The sequence below is a fragment of the Schistosoma haematobium genome, chromosome 1 (assembly GCF_000699445.3).
Source record: "Schistosoma haematobium chromosome 1, whole genome shotgun sequence".
NCBI classification, from domain to species: domain Eukaryota; kingdom Metazoa; phylum Platyhelminthes; class Trematoda; order Strigeidida; family Schistosomatidae; genus Schistosoma; species Schistosoma haematobium.
The window spans coordinates 47557509-47584107 of NC_067196.1; the positions used below are offsets into that span (position 1 = coordinate 47557509).

The 26599-nt window shown below is 31.4% G+C and overlaps 1 protein-coding gene across 1 annotated transcript in view; it reads left to right on the forward strand.

The window, feature by feature from the left end:
• The window catches only part of NR2C2_1 (Nuclear receptor sub 2 group C member 2), a 52042-nt gene extending 27108 nt beyond the window's left edge, over window positions 1-24934 (forward strand). Inside the window, exons 4-12 of the mRNA XM_035730724.2 lie at window positions 2400-2915; window positions 3150-3774; window positions 7077-8287; window positions 9008-10199; window positions 15591-16173; window positions 18813-18988; window positions 20903-21166; window positions 21727-21972; window positions 23358-24934. Of these exons, the coding sequence (XP_035586269.2) occupies window positions 2400-2915; window positions 3150-3774; window positions 7077-8287; window positions 9008-10199; window positions 15591-16173; window positions 18813-18988; window positions 20903-21166; window positions 21727-21972; window positions 23358-23758 (5214 nt within the window). The 3' untranslated portion in view covers window positions 23759-24934. The remainder of the gene's footprint in view (window positions 1-2399; window positions 2916-3149; window positions 3775-7076; window positions 8288-9007; window positions 10200-15590; window positions 16174-18812; window positions 18989-20902; window positions 21167-21726; window positions 21973-23357) is intronic.
• The last annotated feature ends 1665 nt before the right edge of the window (window positions 24935-26599 follow it).

Sequence of the window (26599 nt, forward strand, 5' to 3'; positions counted from 1 at the left end):
AGTACGAGGCCGAAAGTGAATATAAATTCTCGGATACACGTAGATACAGCTGATGAGCTTCAGGTAGGGAGAAACGGGTGTCCTGGACTCCACTGTTATTTATGTTCCATCTACTGCACACAAACTTTTGTTGATGGTTATATTAAGATAATCCACACATTTCAACCAAAACTGATCAAATTTTCAAAATATCGACAACAGCACAATCCAAATCATAACATAATAACCAATGTTTATTAGCTTTTAAATATCGTAACACTTCTTTTGTTCAAAATATTTAATTGTGTATCGTGTATTTTCAAACTACAGCATTGGAAACATTGAAACCTTAGTTCTTTTTTCACTACAATACTCAGGTTAATCTTTCATTCCTTCGACTTTGAGATGACGTGTTTATTGCTAGTCAAAACTAGATAAAACAGCGATTGGAAACCAGAGATGTCAATAAACTGAAATTGGAAATACGTAAAGAAATACAAAAGAATGGATAACCCCTAATCGATATATAATGACGCTTGATTATTCATGTTGCAATTAGACAAAAACACAGATATATCTACTTGTTATAACTGAATAAAGATTGATTTAACTTGGTGCAGGAAAGATGACAGAACTGCAGATGAACATTTTTCTATGCGCCAACAATAGATCCAAAACAATATCTAAAATACATTGAATTATGTATTACTTACTTATCTGATGAATGTTCAGACATTAATATATTGAATTAGAGTGGAGGTTAATTCTTCTTTATCTGACTCTAGTTAGATCGTTTCTAATTATTATCGAAACATACATTCCGCCAACCCTCGTATATAGTCAACGACTTAAGTCGCGTTAGTGAATATTGGAATTAAATAATTCAAATGCAAGAATGGATTTCGAATACGTATATTTCACACAATCGTTGATTCAGACAGACAGTTAGAGGAATGAAGCGAAACGGATCAGACAGGTTATGTGAGCTAACTCGAACTAAGCAGGACTCAATATTTATAGTCAGAAGAAAATAAGCTATAGACATGCGATGAATAGGATAAGGGATATACACACATACACTCATAAAAAAAACAGTCAAGTTTGGCAAGTGAATGATTAACAAGGTCAAAATGGGGCTCAAGAAGGATGAATAAATTGGCCTGTCCGGAAGCTAAAACAGGCTATATGGGCGTAACATAGCACCCGACACTACACTAGACACCATTTGACATTAATTAATCAATAACTGAATGGATGTATATAATTGGCAACCCCAATAGATTAAAATGCTTTAACTAACAGATATGGTTAAATTACTGAGTTATATATTTGTTGCATCCTAACATCTCTCTCTCTCTCTCTTTGATTGGTTACATGTGAGTAGAGTTTCCTGAAGGAACCCTACTTGAAATTTAGTTAGTCTTTATCATAACAATTTAGAAAAGAAAAGGATAAACTGTTTTATTTTAAGGTTTGGATCAGTACTCCGGTCTCAACTTGTCTTATTTACTTATATTGTGGGAAAATCCAGTGTTTTCTTAGGATAACAGTCTTACTTATTTCATCTCAACACTTGTAGCTGATATTAATCACGGAATTATATAAGTTGGGGTACCGTATGGTTACCAATTCGTTTCAACACTAGTTGTTAACTTTACTGTTAAATGTGCAAACCAATCATCATCTAGTTCAGATTGAAATAGTCGGACGTCACTGCATACAGTATATACGTACAAGCTTCACAATCCATTAATAAGTGATTTAATGGCAATTGTTTTGGAGAGACTATAACTTATGGATGAACTTTGAGCGAGACTAAATTGTCCTTGAGAAGTTAATGATAGAGATCAAATTAGCGTTTTTGCCATAAGCTGATATCAATTATTAACCAAAAGGCAAATCGGTCATATGGTTGAATGAATTTCTCCCCCCCAAATCTATGATTCTGTATCTTCGGTCTGATCGGTTCGTCGATAAATTCTAGTATCTGTAGTATCTTCGGTATCACAGCATAATGATACAAAATTGATATTATTCTCACGTCTTATTTTATCTCATTTTCTTGGAAAATATATGTTGTACACATGAACCAGGGTAATTTTTATTGAAATCGTATGATTACGTATAAATTAATCAGTTTTTTATTTTAAGAAATGATAGGATTACTAGAACATTGATTGTGTTCTACATTCGGTTGTAAAATTGCTTTGGTATTTTCTCGTGTAAACTTCAGAAAGATCACCCAAGATTAATTTTAGTTACTTGAGCTTACTAAGCGTTCGAATAGGTAATTTTAATCGTTGGGGCGTACAGAAAAGATTCTCTAAGGTTTCATTGTTTCCATTGTTTTTTAACATAGTTTGTTGCTTTGCTCATGTAGATCTCTTTAAAATATTTTTTATCTGTCTGTTTATTTGTAGAATACTAGACAAAAAGTTAAATCCAAGAAAGAAACACCTCCATTGGATTCAGCTGCCTTACTGTCTCTTCTTTCTGGGACAGGAAATTTAAACCCTTCTAGTTGTTCCACTAGTCCAATCACAAATCCTTTAAATCCTCTTAGCACTTTATCTTCTGAAATAGATGGTGCCAATTGCAATATTCATTTACGTCAAGTCTTGGAGTCGTTAATCAGTCTATCAGTTTCTCCTGCATTTGATCAGTCTTCTGCCCATAGTTTATTGTCTAACGATATGCTTGACAGTGGATCATTAAACCAAACCTTTCAACAGTTAACTAATTTGTCTAATCGTAAAGCAACAACCGGAATCCAGAAAGTGTCACCTTCTGGTCAAATTTTATCCAATGAAAGTAGTAACAGTACAAATCCTTCAGGCAATGTTTCATTTGATCTTCTTGCACAACTGTCTGCTGCTGCTGCGGCTGCTGCCGTAACTCCTCCGCCTTCCAATATTGTGAACCAGCTTGGAAATTTGGTAAGTGTAAATTGTAGTACTAGTCTGCTTTCTTGTTTTGTTGTGCCCTGTATGGATATTATTTTTCACTGTGTTATTATCCGTCTTATTGTGACTACTTTGAAATGAAAAATTTAAACACTAAGGGAGTTTTGTTTGCTTAATTTTCGAGCTGCTTTTTGTTACACATGTCCACTTATTGCATGGATTTTAGTTAACTCTAATTCAAATTTTGTTTCGTGTTAATATTTCCAGGCTACTGATGGATTCAATCCGATCTTCCCAACTGATGAAAATTTATCATCCGCTTTGCAGAGTCTTTTGTTTAAACAAATGTTGAATATTAATACAGGATCAAATGCTTATACATCTCACCTTGGACCGGGAAGGAATTCCATATCTAATATTTCTCAATCTGGACAATATACTGGTCTAAGGGATTGTCGGTCGATGAGCAACGATGAATCTAATTGTAGTTCAGAAAAGTTGATTCCACCAACCTATTCACTAGCTTCAAGTTTTTTATCTCTTCACTCTCCAAATAGCACTAATAACTGTAGTAATAACAATAATCCTCGTAATTCGTTTGTCCGACCATCTTCAAGGATATCACCTGAACCTATTACATTGGCTTCTAGCCCGCCCTCTTCATCATCTACACCATCTTTCATTTGTCCCAATCAGTCTAATCCTCCTACTGGAGAGTTTTATCCTCCAAATGAAACTGTGGCATCGTCACCTAATTCTCTACTTTTAAATGGCTGTACTCCTGTTGGTACATCACCTAACACTGGTTTGAATATGAATCAAACAGCTGTAAATTTATCGAGTGACAACCAATCATGGGAACCATGTAAAGTTTGTGGCGATAAAGCTTCAGGTCAGTAGATTATTTGTTTCAGTCATTGTTTATTGTTTTTCAAATCTTGGATAAAAGTCCTTTTTCTGAATAAGAAAAACTGGTTGAATCACCTTTAAACTGTGACTTAAACTTATCGATTTTCCGAGAATCTCAAGGTGAACACATGCATTTGTGTTATCATGTCAGTCCACATGGTGCGAGGTTATTTATATGTTGGATGGCACTGTCACACAGAAGGTATGAGCGAGAACTTCCCATGACATTTTTCATTCAGCACACACTGGGGATTCGATATTCAGTCAGTATTAAGCCTTGGATTTGGAAACTAATAAGCGACAACTGTTTATTGTTTCATGAAACTTCACTTTAAAGTTATAAGTTGTACAATTTTCTTAAACCTATGGTTGACCATTTCAAGGTGCTTGAGTAATTCATTAAGTGTTGTTATCGTGAAGTGAATATTTAATTTGTTACGCTGTAATATTATTTGCGAAGTAGTAGAAGTACGTGGTTATACTTTAAAAAGTTAACTTTTATTATTATTATCGTCATAATTTTAGTTTACTACACGTATAAAAATTGACTGGATGGCGAATTCCTATCAAATGAATCTCTCTACTATCTCAATATTCTATCGGTTATGAATTGCGTCTAACCATTGAAATTTCACCTCGTAGTTCACTCATTATTATTGAATGATGAAAAGTTAAGTCACGATTGAAAACGATTTCTGTTGAGGTCAGTCTAAATGTGCTTAATGTTAAACATAAATTATAAAAGAAATCAATAAGTACGACCTTGATTACTAAGGTAAAAAATAATAAAAATAAATTAGATACATTTTTATCGAAATATTGTTAAGTTAACATTTATAAATCTTTGAAACTTATGATGTCGTCAAACAATACGGTACTGATACAACGGATCGTTCATAAAATATATATTTTCTCTCTCTCATGTATACTACGGTCATAGGAATAGTCATGTTATATAAGATCCAGGATTCACAACCAAGAATAGAGAATCAGAGTATAGACTAGATAATACTTTATTCAACACAATTGCAATCAGTCGCTTTCAATGAGTATGGAGTAGGAATCAATGAGAGGAAAGGAAATCATATCTAATAGTCAGTAGACTGTGTCTGTTTGTGACAAATCATATTTCACCTTCACTATCACACATCAAGTATTTTGTGATATTTGATTCTAGAGAGTTCTCATATAATCGCCATTTGTGGTGATAACGATAATTTACATTTGACTTAGAAAAGGAAAAGATCGAATCTATTACGAGGTAATTTTTAAGATTGAGACCTTTTAACAGCACTCAAATAGAAAATCCTCGAGAAGATCAGTTAGAAATATTGAGAATTAAACATTTTAAAAAGGGAAATACTAGGAGATAATGATTTGGAGTTTCAGAATGCAACAAAGTATATATTCATTATTCCCTGATGCTTAAAGTAAAAAGTACTCTTGAATTCTCTGAGAATTTGACATGTAAGTAAATTAATACATTTATTATATTGTTAGAATTGAACGAAAGACCATGCTTATAATATGTTAGAAATAGTAGCTTTTGCGATCCAGCTAATTAAGTCGTGTTTATTGTGTTGTAGATTCAAACCCTATTTATTCTATTGTCACCATAGCTGTCAAGTGTTATAATCTTACACATAGGAATTCATAAATTCAATGTTTTACTATGTATACTTTATAAGATGTGTGAGCTAGAAGTGGTTCGAGGTTATATACCAACAGGAGTCTGTAATTTAGCTGCTTTAACTTTCAATCAGTGTGTCAAGTATTTTTGAAATTCACTTTACTTACTGTATTTTAGGGAACTAGAAAGATGCTACACAACAAAGACATAATTATTATCCCATTTGTTTTCAATTTCTAAAATCAACATATTTTAACTGTTTACAGAAATGAAATGTATTATCCACTAGTAATTAATTAATCTTCTTCATGGTACTTATTTACTCTGAAGAAGTGGCTTATATTAAGTCACGAAACGTCAGAAATACAATTTTTCTACTCACTGGAATACAACAAAAATTATATTTATTATGGTACTTAGTAGTTGATAATAACGGTGATTTGCCATAAACTTTGATGTTTTGTATTCTTTCTTTTTTTCTCACTGAAGATTGTACTTGTATGTTTTCAGTTGTACATTTAAATTTTACGCTATACGAACATAAACTAATCGTGAGGAATACCTTGATTTTTTATGTATAAAGTATGCATTATATGACCGATTCAAAAACAAACAAACAAATGAACTATGATTACCAAGAATCGACCACTCATTTAGAATTTTCTTTTTTATGACGTCAGAATCTTAGATCTGCTTATTATTATTATTTCTTGTTTCTGTTGTGCGTACGTATACATCATTTACTACTTAAATGAGTAGTAATTGTAATTATTTTTCTTAATCGCTTTGACAGACCAAGTTGTTGTTATCATTTTATTGCTCTGTTATTCAAATGGATGTATTGATTGACTTTGTATTGATTATTACTTTGTGTGTGTATCTTTCTCTTTTTCTCACTCTTATTTTTGTCTTTGTCTGCTCAAATCTTCTTTTGTTTTCTTCCTGGCCTAGACAGATTATTAGTTAGTTAGTGATTATGGTTTGTTTGTTAAAGAAAAAAGGCGAGGATAATTTTTTCAGATACTTTTTGATGATTTAAATTTACACATGTGTATGATTTGTAAGTACAAGACAGTAATAACGCAGTGTGGATGATATTATTTGGATAAGAGTACGTCTAAAATATTCTTGTTTCTTTTTACTATTTGTTTACTTTAGGTTGTTTTCTTCTCTGTCATTATTTCCTTTGTCCGTAAAGTTTAATAAAACTTAAGTATTCATTTTACTTTATAAATGTGAAGCAACATGACTATTGAAGTTGGATATTGTTGAGTGGAAATAGTCAAGTGTACAATTTATGGGTTAACATGGTAGGTCAGCTGTTAAGATTGTGGATATGCGTAGGTCAATAAAATTTTATCATATTTCATGTTAGGTGGTTCGAGGTAGTTGGTAGGAAAGACCGTGGATGTAGGTTTTATGCCAGTCGGCACTCGTCAGCAAAGTGTACATGTAATCGTAAAGGATCATGATTTATGCATGATAACTTAGAATCTCAACACTACTTGATTGTGGCTTAGTAAGTGAACTTCTTTGTTGTTGTATTTTTACTAATGTTTCAAGTGGTGATATAACGCGTGACTAGAGTGTCCTTCGTTTATTTGGTTTTCAGCTGACTGATGGATGTTATTTTATTTATTTCGTTTTCTCTATAGGACGACATTACGGCGTTGTATCATGTGAAGGATGTAAAGGATTTTTCAAACGTTCTATTCGAGGACACGTTAGCTACGTATGTCGCAGTGAACAAAATTGTCTTGTAAATAAAGCCTATCGTAATCGTTGCCAATATTGTCGGCTACAAAAATGTTTAGCTGTTGGCATGCGTTCAGAAGCTGTGCAAAATGAACGTAGACCTACCAATACATTTGCTTTGAATTTTTTAAACGATAATTCAGGTAATTCAAATTGTACAACTACTGGTGGCAGTAGTAATATGAATAATGGCGGTTCGCCTAATCCTAGTATATCTACTGCATCTATTACTTCTACGACGACGACAACAACAACAGTAACAACAACAACCACTACTTCTGCTAATAATGGTAATAATAATAGTCATACTTCAACATTTGGACCATCAGTTCCAAACGTTCGTAATAGTTCACCACAGTCTCAACAAATACCATGTAAAATTGAACCGAACTCAGAAGAATTGGAAGATGAAGACCGTAATAATCATTCGGAATTTACAACACAGAAATCTGACGAGGGCCGATTGTCATCTCATAGTTCTCCATCCGGTTCTTCCCGGTCAGTGCCATTAACGTCGTCAGGGGCGACAACAGTGGGACTGTTATCATCATCGGGGTTAACATCAGGAGTCATTGGATCAAGGCATTTAGATGATAATCACTTCACAGGAATCAGTAAAAACTCTGCTTTAAGTGATATTTCGTCTTCATCATCGTCATCTTCCTATTCAGCTACAGTAGCCGATGTTGAAACCAATGATCCCAATAATGCATCCTACTTACAACACGATATTAAGCCTCCTGTAATACAAACTTCATTAGGATTAAAATTTACACCAGGTTTGTGTAGCTCACCCCAAGCTACATCACATTCCCTTCAGCAACCTCCTGCTGCTTGTTTATCCACTTCAGCGTCATCTTTCGCTCGTCAACGTTCATTAACTTCAGTGAGTAGTAGTAGTGTTAATAACAATAGTACAGCTTATGCTAGTGCATTACCCTCATACAGTAATGTGTTAGAGGGTTGTCATACAACTAGTCATCTGGATCCAGACTGTGGAATCGCCAATTTCAGCCGTTGTATGAATCGAAACGCTCTTCTTAGTTCACAGCTTTTCGATATACCTGACAATAAGAGAGGTGCAACACAAGAATCTTATTCTCGGAGAACGGTACGATTATTATTACTATATTGATTTCTGTTTTGTTTATTATTAATTCAATAAAACCTAGTTTGTTTTCTATTGATACATTTCACTATGATGTAAGCATTTCGACCATGTTTTTTCGACTTTTGCAACACAAATAACTTGTATCATAATCAAGAATTTTTTTGCGTAAGAAATTTCATAGTTGTATAGCGAGCCTATTTTTAAAATGTGCTCCCTTTTTGTTTTACAACGGAGAGGGGACTCAACTGTTATAAGGGGTCTAAATTTTAGCCACTAATTCACAGGCTCAAAATTCGCTTCGCCTAATTTGGCTTAAAGTATTGGATGATATCATTAGTCTTCACATTTAGAATGAAACTCGAAGCCAAATACACTAATCTACGTTTAGTAAAGAAGGGTTTTATGGCACAGGATACCTAATTTAAGAGGACCAAATAAATGAGCATGTATGTATTTCTGCTCATTTATCCAGTGTTAAATCTGAATAGAAACGATAGTACAATCAGATATCTTAGCAGTCAACTGTAATTGGAAATCTATGAATATGAATTTACAATGAGCTAGGAAGCAAAACTAAGAAATATATTAAGTTCTTATTGTGTTACGTATATGTCTAGATGTAATTAGTTCAGCAATTTTTCTCATATAATTAATTGCTTGTTGGTTTAATGCTTACACTAGATCTAAAGATTCATTGTAATTCATATATTTCAATTTTAGACTTCTTTCTCAAACACACCAAGTTCGTCTTCAACATCTGTGTCAAATCATCAGGATCCTTTGCCACTTTTTGATGATACGGGTGGATTAAATTTGAATGAATTAACTAAGTTAGCTTTGAATAATATAAATTCCTTGCAATCATCGTCATCATCAAATCAACAAGGACGTAGTTTAGCCGCGTTATACACTTACTGGTTAGCTGCCGCAGCAGCAGCTGGATCTTTAAATCCTTTACATCATCGGCACAATGAAAATCATAATCATCACCAACAACAGAATCACTCGGTGCATTTGTCCACTTCAAATCAAAATTTCAATCCATTTGATATGAAAACTTCACTATCATCATTGAAAACAGCACAATCTTCAACTGTGACCACTACATCAGCAATAATTGGCTCAAATCAAAATTCTACATCACAATTTAGTATGAAAACAAATCCAAATAGTTTATTTGGACAACATTGTAATTTAGAAAATCAGCTACTTATTAATGGTTTAAATCATTCGTCTAAATCATCATTATTATCTAGTGCAAGCAATCATTCAGATGCTTTAAATGTGTTGATGTCGATTATGTTAAATTCATCGGATCATGTTGGACTGAATAATTTCAATGCTTTGACGGATGCAGTTAATTCAACCACAGCACATTTACAAAAAGCACCAATCAACCATCATTCTCACCAGCAACATCCCTTTATGCTTCAACATCATTCTCATCAGCATCAATTACAGATGGGTTCTTCAAATTCTCACCACTCATCCACTTCATCGAATACACTTGAAATACCTATTCCTTCCAGTTCATCTTCATGCTTATCAGCTTCGCTATTTGGTCTCAATAACACCATATCAACTATGAATAATAATAATAATAATAATACCAATACTATTGGTAATGATAATAATGTTACGATGCATTCTGCTGCTAACAATAATTCGCCATTCATACCAGCACCTCCACCAATCAAGTCAACAAATTTAATACAACTATTGTGCAAACGTACTTCAAATAGTCAGACAAGTACTTTAACGGATACTGACGATAAATCTAAGAGTGGTTCTTGCAGTAGTATGGTTGCTACTACTACTAATGTTAGAGGAAGACGAAGTAGTAATAGTAGCACTGCTAACAATATGGAAGAGAATACACACGAGTCTGGTGAACTAATCAATAGTTATCGAGGTAGGCTATATGTAAAGTTTACCAGTTTCCTTCTGCTGATTGTTATTAAATAATCTTAGTCGAATGTTAAGTTATATTAACTTTCTACTGAATGAAATATGTTTTATATATTAAATACTGTGCATTCCTTCGAAATTGACCAAAACCATATACTTGACACTGGCTGGTAGTATATATATATATATATATATATATATATATATATATATATATATATATATATATATATATATATATATATATATATATATAGACAATCATCAGTTTTTGAAAACTATTAAAAACTAAGTTATTACTGCACTAAAAACTATAAAGTTGGGGGTTTTATAGCAGGTAGTATAATAGAGATCATTAAATACAAAATCACACATGTTTAATCGACTGATTCAACCCAAATATATACATTATGATCATGGTTTACATTTCAATGAAAATATGGATTGAGTATCTGTACTTATGATTTATCTTAGTGCATAAGTATTTATATTCTATCAGTTATACTTAACCTATAATTACAAAATTTTCTACTAATATTTCTCACTGAAACCATATTAGTTTATTTATTTCTATTACACTACACAATGAATTACTGAGAATATATTTTTGCTAAGATTATGACCAAGGAACACATTGCGCTGGGATTTGGAAGCAAACATCAAAAGGATGAATAGTAACTGGAAAGGATTGCCCAGGACGGAGTTGGATGGAGAATGCTGATGGCTGGCCTATGCTCCTCCATGAGGGGTAACAGGCGTAAGCTAATTAATAATATTTATCCATTACATCGGGAGAATTAAATAAACTGGGTTTTTTTGTTAGTTTAATCGTTTCATATTCAACAGATTAGTGTATTATAATTTTTAAGACTTATTCAATAGATGTCACATAGTTTGTAAGTTAGAATAATTATTCTGTCTATACATTGTGTCGTATAGGGATAATGTTAATTAAATAAAATTGAAACAAAGTGGGATCAGTTATGATTACATAATCCTAGTTTTCTTTTTTTACATTGAAATGTCAGTGTATGCAACAATATTTCTTAATGTGAATATAATACTTAAATTGTTTGGTTGGTGATATTATATGGTATTGATCTTAGCGAAGGTGGTATGAATTATTTGTTCAATTCAAGATATAATCATGTTGCTTTTAAGCGTTTTTCTTTGAACACCATTATTAGTTAAGATATGAAATCATTAATATATGTGAAATATTTTTTTTAATATTAGCTCACTTTTTAAGTAGTTCATGAGGAAACTAATGAAACTGAACTACTTCATCTTTTTGGTAAATTGAAATCGAACTGTACTTATATATATATATATATATATATATATATATATATATATATATATATATATATATATATTCTGTATTGAGTACTATTGTTAACAATGATTACAATAATGAAGTACAAATCGGTTAATACTTATCAACTATATTGTTAAGTTGTGTGGTATTAATAAATGTGTGGAATTTCTGTGCGTAGTTTATAGTCAATGCTACTATTCGTAATGTTGTTTTTTCTTCTTCTTTAAATTGAACCTCATACACTAGCTATGTATTTTGTTATTTTACTCACTTGTAGATTGTTGGTAGATTAATTTGAAATTACTTTTATAAATTTATATTGTTATCAATATCCGAAATGGATTTAGAAAGATATTCAATCGATAATTGTGCCGATAATGTTGATGATAGTTATAACATTATATACTTTAAGTTCATACACTTTGATCATTAGTGTACACTGATTTCATTTGACCTTATTCTGGCATATATATATATATATATATAATTTTGTCGGTTCACTAAAATATACATATATTTGCATACATATCTGTTTAGTAGTAGATATATTCTTTAATAAATAATATATACCATTTGGATAGTTATTACCTGACCTACTTTAATTCATGCTGACACGGCTTAACGATCTATTGTACTTTAGCATAATTGTAGATTATATATTATCTATGCTTAATTATATATGTGTATTTATATATGCATTTTCATGTTTGAACATTGAAGATCCTTATATAATTTTATGTGTATCACGTGTATACTTTTTGTTGTAGTTAATCTTGACCTTGTTTGTTTGACCTCAATGTGTCCTCGAATAATCACTTAATTCCTAACCTCTATTTTTTTGTCAATCTAATTCATATGTTTACATTTACATCTATCATATGTATATGTTCATAGATGAGTGTGTGAATGTGTGTAATATGAAGTTGTTTATTGATATCACATAATTAGATAGATATATGTTTTCTGAACCATAGGGTTTAATTGATTTATATATATTTGTAAACCCACTTATACTTTTAAAGTATTTAAAAGGAATATGATAATAATTTCACTATATTAATGACCTTTATTATTATTATTATTATTATTATTATTATTATTATATCTTGTTGATTATTAATGAGTGATGAAAATTTCGTGTTTTATTATTTACTTAAACTATTAGCATACGATTAATGTTGAAGATTCATATGTTGGGACAATTTCAGATTAGATTGATTATCAGCTGTTCGTATTCATCTCACTTCATACGAATAGTAATAATATCAAGAACTAATGAGTTTATTATTCGACATACATATATCACTGCCTGCGTGTTGATGTATACCTGTCACTACATCATTCTGTAAAACTTCATCCTTTTTTTACTGCAAGTTATTACTGAGAACATACTAGATTTTTGTTTTTCATTGTCAGACCAAAAATAAATCGAATGCAACACATATAGATTGGCTCACATTGTTATTATTTTATTAAGTGGATCATTGAATCATATGATTTAAGATGATTACAATAGTTTTAATATAGATTTCTGACATCAAAACTTAGGGAAACTTTGAAAATCTTTTTTTGTATATGTACTCACCTGACAAATATATATATATATATATATATATATATATATATATATATATATAATTAGCATTAAAAGTGCAAAAATAGCCCCAGGATATCTGTCTGATTGATCAATTCTAGTCTAAATCTCCACTGAATAATCAAGAGTATCTGTTTAAAATTGACTATTATGGTGTATTTTGAGGTAGGAATATGTATCCATCAGTCGAAGCAGCCACACTTTATATCAGCACATCAATCGAATAAAATCTAAGATTGGAAATAGAGAAAGGAAAAAAATGTAAATTACAATGGAAATATAAACATGAGAAATATGAATTTTACTAGGTGCAGCATATGAGATGGATGAAAGGTAAGATATAAAATGACAAATGAAACTACACCATTGTAACAGATTCTGAGTATATCACTCAACGTCTCCAATCATGACTCACAATTTTCTCGCAAATTCAAATCAGGAAGTCTAAATGGGAATAAATTTTCAATCTCGTGCTACGTCTTGTTTTATTCACCCCTTTTAGTATATTTATTAATGAGAATAATTTTTGACAAATGACTATGTGTTTCATCCTATTTCAAATCAGGAGATAAATACTTTGATAATAATCAATATGTACTAAACAAATATCATGTTTATAAAGCTGCATAGTAAATGGTCTTGAGAATAACACGATATTGCTTAAAGTAATTAGTGCTTTAATTCATTCACTTTTAATATGCTCTGAGGTCTAGGTATATTCATTTTAAACTCCACGAACTGACCGGACCTAAAATCTCAAATTTCAGTGATAATCATGGCAAAAATGGCCTAAATAATCTAAATTATAATTATCCTTATCATTCTGTTGATTTCTGTACATTTCGAATTATTGATAAGGTGAAAAAGACATAGAAGAATGAAACTAGTTTCTAGGTTCATTGCACATCTGGTTTTTAGTTCTAGATTTCATGATGTAACAATAAAATTATAGAAGTAAAACTATATTGCAGTTTTTAGTTTTGTGTGTGGAAAACCAACTTATTGTTTAGCGCACAATCACACAATAGTTTAGTAAAATGTGGAAATCATGGATGAAATACATCATTTGCACATCTTTGAATTGTCTCTTACAAGCATCATTGTTCCTTCATTCCTGTTTTTATCTTGATTGCCTTCAGTTTCGTTTTCTCTTCCAAACTTTCTACTCGCAGATATTCCACTTCCGACTGGTGATACATACTTATATATGTAAACATAAGTAGCATACACCATATATATGATTAGAAACTTGTGATTGAGATACTATGATTAGTATAAATGTTGAGTCAAAGTTATTTTAGATAAATAATTAATTAATTTTATCTCCTTTACTTCTTATCATGTAATGTATAGGATTTATAATAACGTGCACCGATGAGCACTTATGCCACATTCTAGTTTAATGATCAGTAATTAAATCCAATGTTAAATAAGATTATTATGTAGTGAAATGGAGAGATTAATTGTAACTTCATATTTTTTCCTTCATTGTTAATTCTTTTCTTATATGGTGAATATAACTTTTTTCTAAGATAACAGAATGATAATACCAACCTAACTGTACGATTAACTATAACACTTCCTCCTATTATTCATGTTAAAAACTGCATAAAATATTGGTTTTAACTAATATTCTTGTCATGACGTGAGGCTTTTTGAAATGTCAAATATAGACATAAACTTTGCTAAATGAAATTTGTCCGTTAGGTGGCCGGAGCTAGTCAACAAGCAACCTTGAACCTAGGTGTCCGTTAGTACTCGTCAGCAAGATCTACATGTAATTCTGATGGAGCCAATGATTCCTCGTTACTTAACTCTACAGTCTGAGACAATAAAACAGCTATTGATCACCTGTTAGCTAGTCTAGATAAAGTCGTTAGGATTTAACGTAGCTTCCAAAGCATTCATCATTCAAAATGATCATGATTTAATAATCACTGTGAAATTCATTTTCGTGATAATCTGTCTATCAAGTTTTATAGATAACCTGTGAAATCTGATATTTCAAGTTACAAATGACTTGTTTCTTCTAACTTGGATATAATATTTCATGTGAACTTGAGATGATTTATTCAGTTTTATAAACATTGATAATGTTAATGTTTTCCCATTAAGAAATAATCAAGATACTTTGTTTTTATTTACTCTGCTGATGTTACGTCTTTTGACCTGGATAGTTGAGTTGTAAGGCTTTCGTTTTCGTTTCGAACGTCATTAGGACATTAATATCTAGATTGACAATAAGGCTGGTTCTCAATTATCCAGGTCGTCAAATGTTACATTACTTAGAACACACATATGATATACAAACTTTATCCATCATTATGATTCTTAATGTAAATGTATGTTATTATTCAATATTCATGATAATATTGCGATTTATTTCATTAACATTGAATATATTATTATATAAATATCATATACGTAGACCGTCACTTGTTTTTTTTTTTACCTTATTTTGAATATATTTTTGTTTAATTTAGATGTAAACGGTCATTTACTACCGAAAAAGTTTGAGCTTACTTCATCATCAGATGTAACAGCATTACGATCAGAAAATGAATTATTAAATCCATCTCCGAAGAAAGAGGAAACCAATTGGTCAAGAAGTCGTAAACGTAAAATGCATTACTCGTTTCCTTCCGATGTTAATAATAATAATAATAATAATAATAATAATAATAATAATAATAATAATAATAATAATAATAATAATGCCAGATCAATCCGTCGACGAACACAAAGTAGTAATTCATTGCAACCTGACACAAATAATCCTATTGGATTAACTGATACACGAGAAACATGTGAAGATGATGATGAAAGTCGACTAATGGAATGTGTTTCTGAATGTACTAAATCTTCAGATGATTCTAGACCTAATAGTCCTTTGGTTGGGCCAGTTTTATTGAATTCAATGTTTGATTTAAATGCACATGTTTTCAAAGCGTATCAAGATAATAATAATAATAGTCGATCTCTTAGTATATCAAGTGAACTAGCTTCACGAGTTCTATTTCTTACTGTGGATTGGTTACGTCGTTTCGATGGCTTGAAGCGTCTACCGTAAGCGAAATTATATATATTTCAGTACTTATTTTCATTAATGTTTGTTTTATACATACTAAATCTACGGAAGATTGTACAATACATAGTTACTAATTTCTACAATCTAAATATTTAGAATCATATCCAGATAGTATAATCCTACTTTACAATCTTTATTAAAGTAATCGTGAATCTATTTATATCGGTATTTGGAGATTGAAATGTGAAAATGTATTTCTAATACTGTAAGAAGTATTTATCATTCATAAGGATTTGTTTTAAAAGAAAAAGGAAACTAATCGAAAATATTCTTCATTTCGTAAGGTAAAACTATTATTCAAACTAAACTACTTTTTCTGTTGTTGAAAAAACAAAACAAACAAATATAATCATTAATCTACTTTGTATTTAGACAGTTCGGAATTAACATGGTATAGAATTCTATCTACAGGGAATTTAATTAAAATAACCTTTTATTATGTGTATTTAAGATTAAGTTTTAGAAATTCGAGTGATTTTTTTTCTCTTTTGTTTCTGACATGTATTAATTTTTCTCGGTCTATTATTATTATTATGAGGTGTAGTATCTGTTGGAGAATCATGAACACCAAAAAGTTAATGAACAACAGTTTCATTCTATTCTCGGATTCATCCACATACAACATACATACATACAAACATACATACATTTCTTAAATGTTAAACTTACATTATAAAAAAGGTTTCTATGATTTCATCTTTAGATGATACAATAATATAAAGTGAATATCAGATATGTTAAACATGTTTAAGTATTAACTTAAAAACTGTGTCTTTATGCTAGTCTCACGTCATCTTAAAAAGGGTACAAATCAATTGAGATTAGATTTATCATTAATCTATTATTTAATAATAATAATAATGAATTCAACATTATGTGACCTAGAATATACTGTGTAGGTTTTAAAAAAAAATCTTTGTATTAATTTTTTTAACACTAGTTTATATTCATCAAACTGAAAACAGAAGAAAAGTGAATCATGCCTACATTTATACATTTTTTTTTTCTCTTCTTCTGACGTTTATTAAATCTTCAAACTGGGTTAAATTGCTTTATATAGTGATAAGATGAAAAATGAAATCTCCTTGTTTTTAATTGTTTTTATCAAGTTTCTGCTTGTGTTTGTGTATGTAGATAGGTACGAGTATAATGAATAGATCATAAGTAAAAATATTGGTAACTAATCCGTTAAGAGTATAATATATATATATATAAGTTTTAATCACTATAAACCGAGTGTTATCAATTATGTGCACTTGGAATAATTCACCTATTTAGAACCAATCGTGTATGTGTTTGTGTGTGTTATACTCGAGTAGTGTCCAGGTCATTTTTAACTCTAGAAGTGTGGATATATTAGAATGAATCTAGTTGATCTTATATTCTTTTCTGAACTTATTTAAAATCTAAACTTTATTCAGATCAATGTAGAAATTATAATTTTTTAAATTTACTACTAAATTTGTTCATAATCAATTTCATTTATTATTTTTTTCCTTCGTTTTGTTCTCATTGATAGTGAAATTAGTGTTATGTCATAGATTTATCGGTACAATAAATTATTTCACAGATTGAAGTCATGAGTCAATTGAAGCTACACCACCATGGAAAACCTGGAAACACTGGACGGCCATTTCGTCCTTGTATGAGACTCCTCAGCAGTGCGCATCCACGATCTCGCACCCCGCGAGATTCGAACCCAGGACCCATCAGCCTCGCGCTAAGCGCTCAACCAACTAGACCACTGAGTCGGAAGCACTTCTGAGGAGTCCCATACTAGGACGAAACGGCCGTCCAGTGCTTCCAGGTTTTCCATGGTGGTCTAGCTTCAATTGACTCATGATTTCAATCTGTGAAATTTCTAAAATCTCCACAAACCCCTTCTGATAATAAATTATTTATCTCTTCCTGTGTATTTTAAATGATATAAGGGATTGATTGTATGAGGCATGAATGTATTTTAAAAGTTTAGCATATAAACACTTGATTAACAAAATTGAACAAAGTTTTTGTTGTATAGAGATTTCAATATATTTAATAACCATAATGAAATTAAGGTGTACTGAATTGTTATTTGACAGTTAAGAAATAAATGTGGAATTGTCACAGTTGTTAAGGAAAAAAATTTAATGATTTTATACTTTCTGGGTACTGGTGAAATGAGTAAATATTCATTCTTAGTTTCAAATGAACACAAAATCTGTCTTCAACTCTAGTTACCTACCGGATATTAGGGGATAATAAAAAAAGTTAACAATTGCCCACATTGTATTATCTAAAACACCAATTGATTTGATATTTTAGTATATAAAGAAAATTTTGATTTCTGACTGGTTAGTGTTTCAATCAGTTTCATAAAACTTGGGAGCACTGTTCCTTGTCGTAAGTAGTTTTTGTTTATATTGATCATTAATATGGTGATCAGCTCTTATGCTTTACCTTCTTGACACTTTCAGATCATTTAAGTTTTCTTAGCTAACTTTTATTTAAGTGTTATCTTCAACTTGAACTGTGACTTTTGAAAACATTGATGTCACTTCTAATCACACGACACACAATGTAATAATGATTTTATTAATGTTTTTTAATAAATAATTGAGTTTTGCTTTCCTTTTAGAATTGGAGTTCAACGTGATTTAGTGGCTATTTCCTGGTCTGACCTTTTTGTGCTTGGATTATGTCAAGCAGCTGACCAAATTAATCGTTCTCAGAATCATAGGCCAAATCAAGAATCAAACGACTCGCAACCAACAAATAGCTTATGTGCACAAAACGACATTAATTCTACAAGAGGTAAGCCAATAATGTTTGCAATTTTCGCGAAGCTACTATAACGATTAGTAGTAGTCAGTTTCAGTTAAAAAACATTTATTTGATATTTGTGTCTCGGCTTTATCATTATTAAGGCAACGGTTTATTTTTATATTGATATAAACACGTTGATACGTATTATTACTTTTTTTATTTCAAAGTAGTAAACATTGAATGCTAAAGCTGGAGTTGGCTTCTGGGCTTTTGTTTTGTATGGTTGCTTAAAGTACTAATTAGCGGAATACAAAGCTATCTAAATCAGAATCAGGTTGAGAAAGAAACTTACCCTTTGAAGCCCATCACAAGTTAGCAGTCGACCTTTCCAATAGGGTTGGAGAACCGCTGGTCAGCGAACCGGGTGGATTGTATAAAAGGAATAGGGGGACGGAGGGTTCTTCATTGTTTTGCAATGAAGCGGTCGTCGTTCTCTTTTTTAGTAAGGCTCTACCTAGTTTATGCAACAGTGGTTTCGTTGCTTCTAAATTTTTGACTCACGCTGTTGTCTGCAGATTTTCTAGAAAAAACTTAAAACATTTGCTCGAGAGGAACAGATTGGTTTTAGTTTCGGTCGAGGATACAGTGATCACGTTTTCGCCTTCGTCAATTGTTACAACATCGCCACACTAATGACAAATCAGCATTCGTTGTGTTTCTTGATATCATGGTCGTTTTAATTCGTTGAACAGGATTGTCCGTTGAAGTGGAGTTTAGCTGTAAAGTTTATTAGCATTTTGGAGGCTCTGTATACAAACTTCAGACCGAGTGAAATCATACGACCACATTTTTCTATTGTTCCAATCAAACAGTGGGGTTTGTCAATGTCGTATAATTCCATCATTAACCATATTCCTCAGGCAGCTCTGAAGGTAGTATGCGATGGTGGGGTGAGTCTGTTACATGAGGAAAGATTTCAGCTGTGAGTCAACGGATAACATTGTTTTACTGCGCGATGATATACTAGGTATTCAGTTGGGAATTAATGTCCTTATGTGAAGCATGTACTTTCTTATTTTCAAGTGCTTCTGCAAGACTGAGCACAAAGCCTGTTTCTGCACTTCGTCTTTATTATAAGAGGTTGAAAAAACTCGTCTGTCTGAGCAGTAGTGTTAGTGCTGGATGTTGCATAGCAAAAATGAGATCAATCTACGTATAGTGGAAGTCGGAATAGCATATGCAAATCTGAGAACTTCATGATCTTAGTGTGGTTGTTGAAGGTCAGGTTCACTTGTTAGTGAGAACAGTTCTAGTATGTTTTGAAAACCCAGTCCTTCCGAGCTTGTTGTATTTTTAACTGAATGGTATCTCTAATCATATACCATTTTAATTCATTTTACTACCTTTCCTGTGTTTCTTCACAATATTATCAATGAAGTTTTATGGAGCATATTTTATATATTCTCTTATGTTTTAAACCAATAAAGAAAAAGAATACTCCAAGCTTACATTTTTACAGCTGTGTCTATGTTTGTATTGTTGCTAATTGTCTTAAATTTTAAAAGGATTTCTACAAATCTTACTAGCAACTTTTATAAATTACTGATCGTTTAATGTGAAATGAAAATTTATTACTTCTGAGTTGTTCTAAAGTGTTATATACAGGTTACCATAAACTAAGTTTAAGTGATCTATCAAATTGACTAGATCATGTTGTAGTTTCGAACAATTTAATATAAATCCTTATTGATACTTCAGAAATTATTTTCTTCCTAATGTGTTTCAACTTTATTATTTTATAGGGAAATGTTTTACTACTACTCTGAACATCAAAATTGTACTTAGATTAAATTGATGAATATCTTGAATTTTCTTTTATTGGGTCTATTTCGTTTATGGTATTGATAATATTCATTTTATTTACTTACATTATTTTTAAATAATCTACTTTACAATTGACAGTTAAACAAATCTCAGGAGAACAACAAACAAATTCTCCTTGCAGTATTGCACCAACTAATTCATTTAAATCCAATAATTTTGATTCATCATCATCTTCACATATTTTATCTATCAAAGAACCAATGGATACTTCGTACTTAAAGACAAATTCATCATCTTCGGCTGTGATAGAACTAGTGGAACAGCTGATGAAACAATTCTCAGGAGCTGAAGTTGACACACATGAATATACTTATCTTAGATGTATGGTTATACTTAGCTCCGGTAGGTAAAATGATATTATTTATTTTAAAATGTTACATTGTTTTTTTCTACATATTTTATTACCATTAAATAGAGTTGAGCTAGTTATATATTACGTCATATTCATTTAAAATGATATCTGTTATTAAACGGTAGGTAAAATAGTGTAATTTTTCTTTAGCAATTGATTCAAAGGAAATCGTTTTTTTTTTCCTTTACATGAAATCGTACATTAATTCTCCATTGAGCTGAATGTCGAGGACTAACTACTGATTAATTATTGACTCACATATTGATATACGACTACATTAATTAATTTTGGGAATGATTTTCTTTTAGTTTATATATATCTATTGATTATCAATATTATTTATAGACTTTTTTGATCATAACTTCAGTTTGTTAAAGTTCTAATCAGTATAGAATTAGATTTGAGATATTATTCTACTTTCATATTCATTAATTTATTGGATATAAATGTACTTATCCATGATCATTTCAAACTAATCTTATTCAACAATAGAAATTTATAGAAATTGTATAACTTTTAATAAAGTCTCATTTTTCTATTTATTTTTAAGGTCGTTTATGCATCAATGCAAGAGATGCCAGTTTAGCTAAACAAATTACTGAAATGGAATCACGTGTATTAAGCGAATTTTCTGAATTCTTGTCTACACGTGCAGCATCCTCTACAACTACTGGTACTGGTTCTCTTTCATCGAAAAGAACAAAACCTATTATTAAAAGAGTTCTTATATTGACACAATTATTATCTACACTGCGCTACTTAGATCCAAAAGATTTAGAAGAAGCATTTTTCTCAAGTGAGTTTTTTCTTTCTGTTGATTTTCTTTTTAAAACTGCTCTATATATCCATTTGATGTTTGGATGGATAGTAATAAACGAAATTGCAAGTGTTCAATTTCTCCTGAACCAGTTAAAAGAAGTGTATATTTTGTTAAGCCATATAATGCATCAGTGTACATGGAATTAGTCTCAATACTCTAAGACTGTGAATATATTTTTCTTTGTTAAAAATAATCTCTCTTGGCCAGTAGTTTATTAACTAATGACAGTCTCCACATTATAATCAAAGTAACTTTTAGGTAGAGATCGGCTTACCTAGTCTTTTTTAAAGGGTAGCCCTGATAATATTTTTCTAGTTCATTTTTCCGCTATAGCATTTACTGTTGCTTGGTTATCATCACCCTTAGTTTACTTCATCAAGTGCGCGAAGACCATTGTTTAATACTATAAAAACAGCTGTTCCTCTCCAAATTTCACTTCTGTAATGAATATAAAGTTACCCTGAATATTCTGTTTTGCCTATTTAGCGTGTTTATTAACGTTGAACTGTGCAGATATCCAGCCCATTCTAGTTTCTAACCTTGAGTCGTAATATTAGAAGAGTCCTCAATCGTTCGTAAACGAAATTTACCGTAGGCTGACCGGAGACCTTAATCGTTATCGTGGACACGTGGCAGTAACTAAGCAGCTCCTATATGATTTTGTTTAGTGTTCATATCCTTTATCAAATGCCAACGGAAGTAAAAAAATGCCCAACTAGTTTGTGACTCCACGTTATGTGGATATGATCGAACTTGTAGGTAAAATCTTTTGTTTGTTCGAGATGTGTACATCAATGATGATGTATCAATCCAAGGGAGGATATGTATATAAAATTTTATTCATTATGTATAATTTAGATATCCTTGGATTTAGATTGTCGCTGTGACAGTCCGTATTCAAAAAGCAAGTAGGAAGCTGTCTAGTCAAGTTCACAGTTAGAATCCGGTTAATATGATATTCCCTGATATCAAATAGGAGTAACTGCAAATATTTCGGTTCTAAATAAATTTCCATCATCTAACAAACTAACCACAACTGTTAAACAACAATCTTATTTGAGAAGGATTTGGCAAATAAAGTGAATTAAGTTGAACGTCAGTATGCGGATAACAAGTTCCAAGGGCACTCTACTAGATTATTTCAAGGTCGTCCACATACTAATCACGGTGGACCTACTCAAAACGGAGTCAATAGTTTATACAAATATTATAGCAGACTTAGCGATCTTATTTCCATGAGGTAGTAGTTATCCATAACTTATTATCAAATACAATTACTATGCACCGACTAACATTTTAAAGTATGCTTTGTTTCATGTAATTACGAAATAAACTGTCAAACTTTCCTTTTTTACTGCCAGATTTACTTGGTTCTGTATCGATTGCTCAGATCCTCCCATACTTACTGGAATCAAATGACCTATTTACTCAAAGTCAATTAGTAATGAATTCATGCCTGCCGGATAATTCTCTGGATTATAAGCCCGGTTTAAATCATGTCAAACCTCCTAACAAACAAGCTTTGAGGTCTGGTTTGGAAGATAGTGTGACAAATTTTACCGGGGATTCTCTCCCTAACAACATGACGGAGAAAACTGATAATCCTTCCTCTTCGTTGTTTATCCGCCCCGACCAGACGTCTCCACAGAGCAGATCAGCTTCTTGTGAGATCACAGTCACGAACATTGAACTAAACAATCAAAACACAGAACCAGTAAATAGTATATCATTTGCGAACGACGAAACTAATGACTTAGCCTAGGAATCAATGTTAGGATACATAATATTTAATCATAGATGAAATAGTTTCCCTCCTATAACGTCTTTCTTATCAAACCGCATCAAATTTGAAAGGACTGAGAAGATAAAGCGCCTTCTTGCTTTCAGCGCCATTCCGTTCAAAAGATTACTGCTTATTAAGTTCTATGCTGAAAACAAATATTTGAAGTGGTTTTACATGACATAAAAATAGATAATTATAATACTTAACAAAATATGCACTAGCGATTATTTGTGCCGGTATAAAAAGGGTGGTTTCAACGTTTATCTTCTTCTCAAGATCTTTTCATCCAGTAATTATAAAAAAGACGAAGTTTGTACATTTTTCTAAATTCTTTACTTACAGTCAGAATGAGGGTTGTAGTTACTCATTTACACTTTCCAATTTATACACATTATACATTCAGTCTTTAATGATATACAGCTACCTCATCTCTCTGTACACCAGGTTTAATACGTATTCGTTATTCTTGTTTCGTGTTGTTGATGATTCAAAACATACAAATTAGAAGATCCTCTTAATCATTCCTATAATTTACCCATATATATATACTCACCTATAAATATGTATACATGAGCCTACTTTTTACAGCTTTTAATTTTTTGTCCCGTTTAATGATTTCAGATTATTTATATCGTAAACAAAAATTATAAATTTGGCAAACTTTTTTATTATCTATACATTTGTTGTCTTGCTTTAATAATTTTACTATCTACTGATAATGATTTAAACTGTTATGATTTCAAACTACTGATATGATTTCTATTCACTCGACTATTGTGTATTAATTGAACATTGAGAGTAAAGACAATAATGATAATTGTTACTGACGGACGAAGAGCGCCATCTCTTGATTTTGTGATTTGAATATAACTCAACTAATTTATTTATGAGTGAACAAATATTACATAAATACACTAATGAGTGGATCAGGAACTCGGGGTACTCTTACACTTCGGTTGCTTTCACCTTTTACTATTTTCTTTGCCTACAAAAATCCATAATGTATTTAACTAATGTTGTGTGATATCTTGAATATGGAATTAACATCTTACTTCTCTTCCTATCTTGTTTTTGTTTTGTGCCTGTACTCCAAATGTAGATGTGTTAATAACCGTGATTTAAATATTAAAATAATATTGTAAGTCTATGTTTGTCTCTCTCCATACATATACTTCAAACTATTATGTGGACGTAAATTCAAAGTTCCAGGTTCCCATAGATATTCTAACATGTTATGAGAGGAACTTCAGCTAGACTGTAGATGCCTTTTACTATTAGCGCACCCATTTTTTTGACACACACAATTATCTTTCGTAAACAGATATAAAGCAAAACACAAGATGTTATCGTAAGTAATCTTTCAAACAATTAACAAGTACGATAGCAATCTACATAATTAGTACAATTTGACACAGTTTATTGGTTAAGAATTACATGTTAAGGGCTCCACTTGTCGGCTAAGCTTCGTAGACCAATCACTAATTTAGAAAGAATTTTACAAAAATGGTAAATATTATGCATATGTAAATGGAATAGTTGGCTTTAATGCGCTAAGTAGTTAGCTCGTTTATTGAAATAGTACTGAACACCTGAAAAAATTAGCAGGACGACGTAGATCCCAGCAGCTATAAAACAGTTATTTGACACCATTACATAAGCTTCCTCCACATGTAAGGGAGCATAGCCACTAGCAGCCCAAGCTGTTTCATTTAGTGGTATGTCTTCAGAGAATGCGACTGAGTTTACGCGTGCAAAAACACCCATAAGAAGCTGTAAACAAAACAATCAGACAAGATAGGGTTAGAACTAACGACTAATAGGAAACCTATATAGCAGGATAAGTCCTGATACTAGTAAATGACCATAAATTATTCCAATGCATTAGAACATTATAAGGCAGAATAATGGTTATATCTAACTGCAGGAAAAATAAAGTATTCAATAAAAGGATGACGGTATTAGCAGTACACACACTTAAGATACTAAAATATCTAACTTTTAAAATCTCAACCAAAAATAAACATGCTTTTTTGAGGCTTCCACCACTATGAAATAAAGTGCTGGGAAGTTAAGTTTTCTCATTTTATGGAAGCAGGTATTATATCCTGGTCACAAGGCATGGTAGTAAAATTTTAGTGACCCAAAAGAGTTACGTCTAAAGTTTGACGTGAGAGCTTTACATTGAATTTAACTTCCCTGTGGACAAGTGATAACGGTGGATTTGTAATACAAACGGATCGACGCTTGTGACAAAATGCAACGATAATTATGCTTTTAAGCTTGTCTAATTCACGCTCCTTTTATTTTACTGATAACGTTGAGTGATTACTACGTACAATTTCTCATCTACCCATAGAGTAAAGCACAAAGTATAACTACTCCATTGATTATATAAAAAATATTTTACGAAGTTCCAGCAGTAATATTCCTGATTAGAGCTTGTAGTTTGGGCTATGTATGACTGCAACAACGTCAGTGGTTTCAGCATGGTCACTGGACTGTATGTCTACTTACATAATACGGACGCTCGGCACTTACCTACTGAAATTTTTAGCTACATGTTTCAATGGCACAGTAGAGGATATCTTAGTGGTTAAAACACTTGAGTTTCACATACTAGACAGTGGTTTGGACGTCGTTTTAGCTATTTCGATCTGGACAGTCAGACAATATCGCTAATTTTAAGAGTACAGCTAAAACTGAGTATGTAAATTTAATTGTCTATGGTGTTCATCTATATTAGTTTACCAAGAAAAAGTATAACAAGTAACTTACTGAAGACCTTAACAAGATCCGAATAGTCAATGGACACAGCTTCTT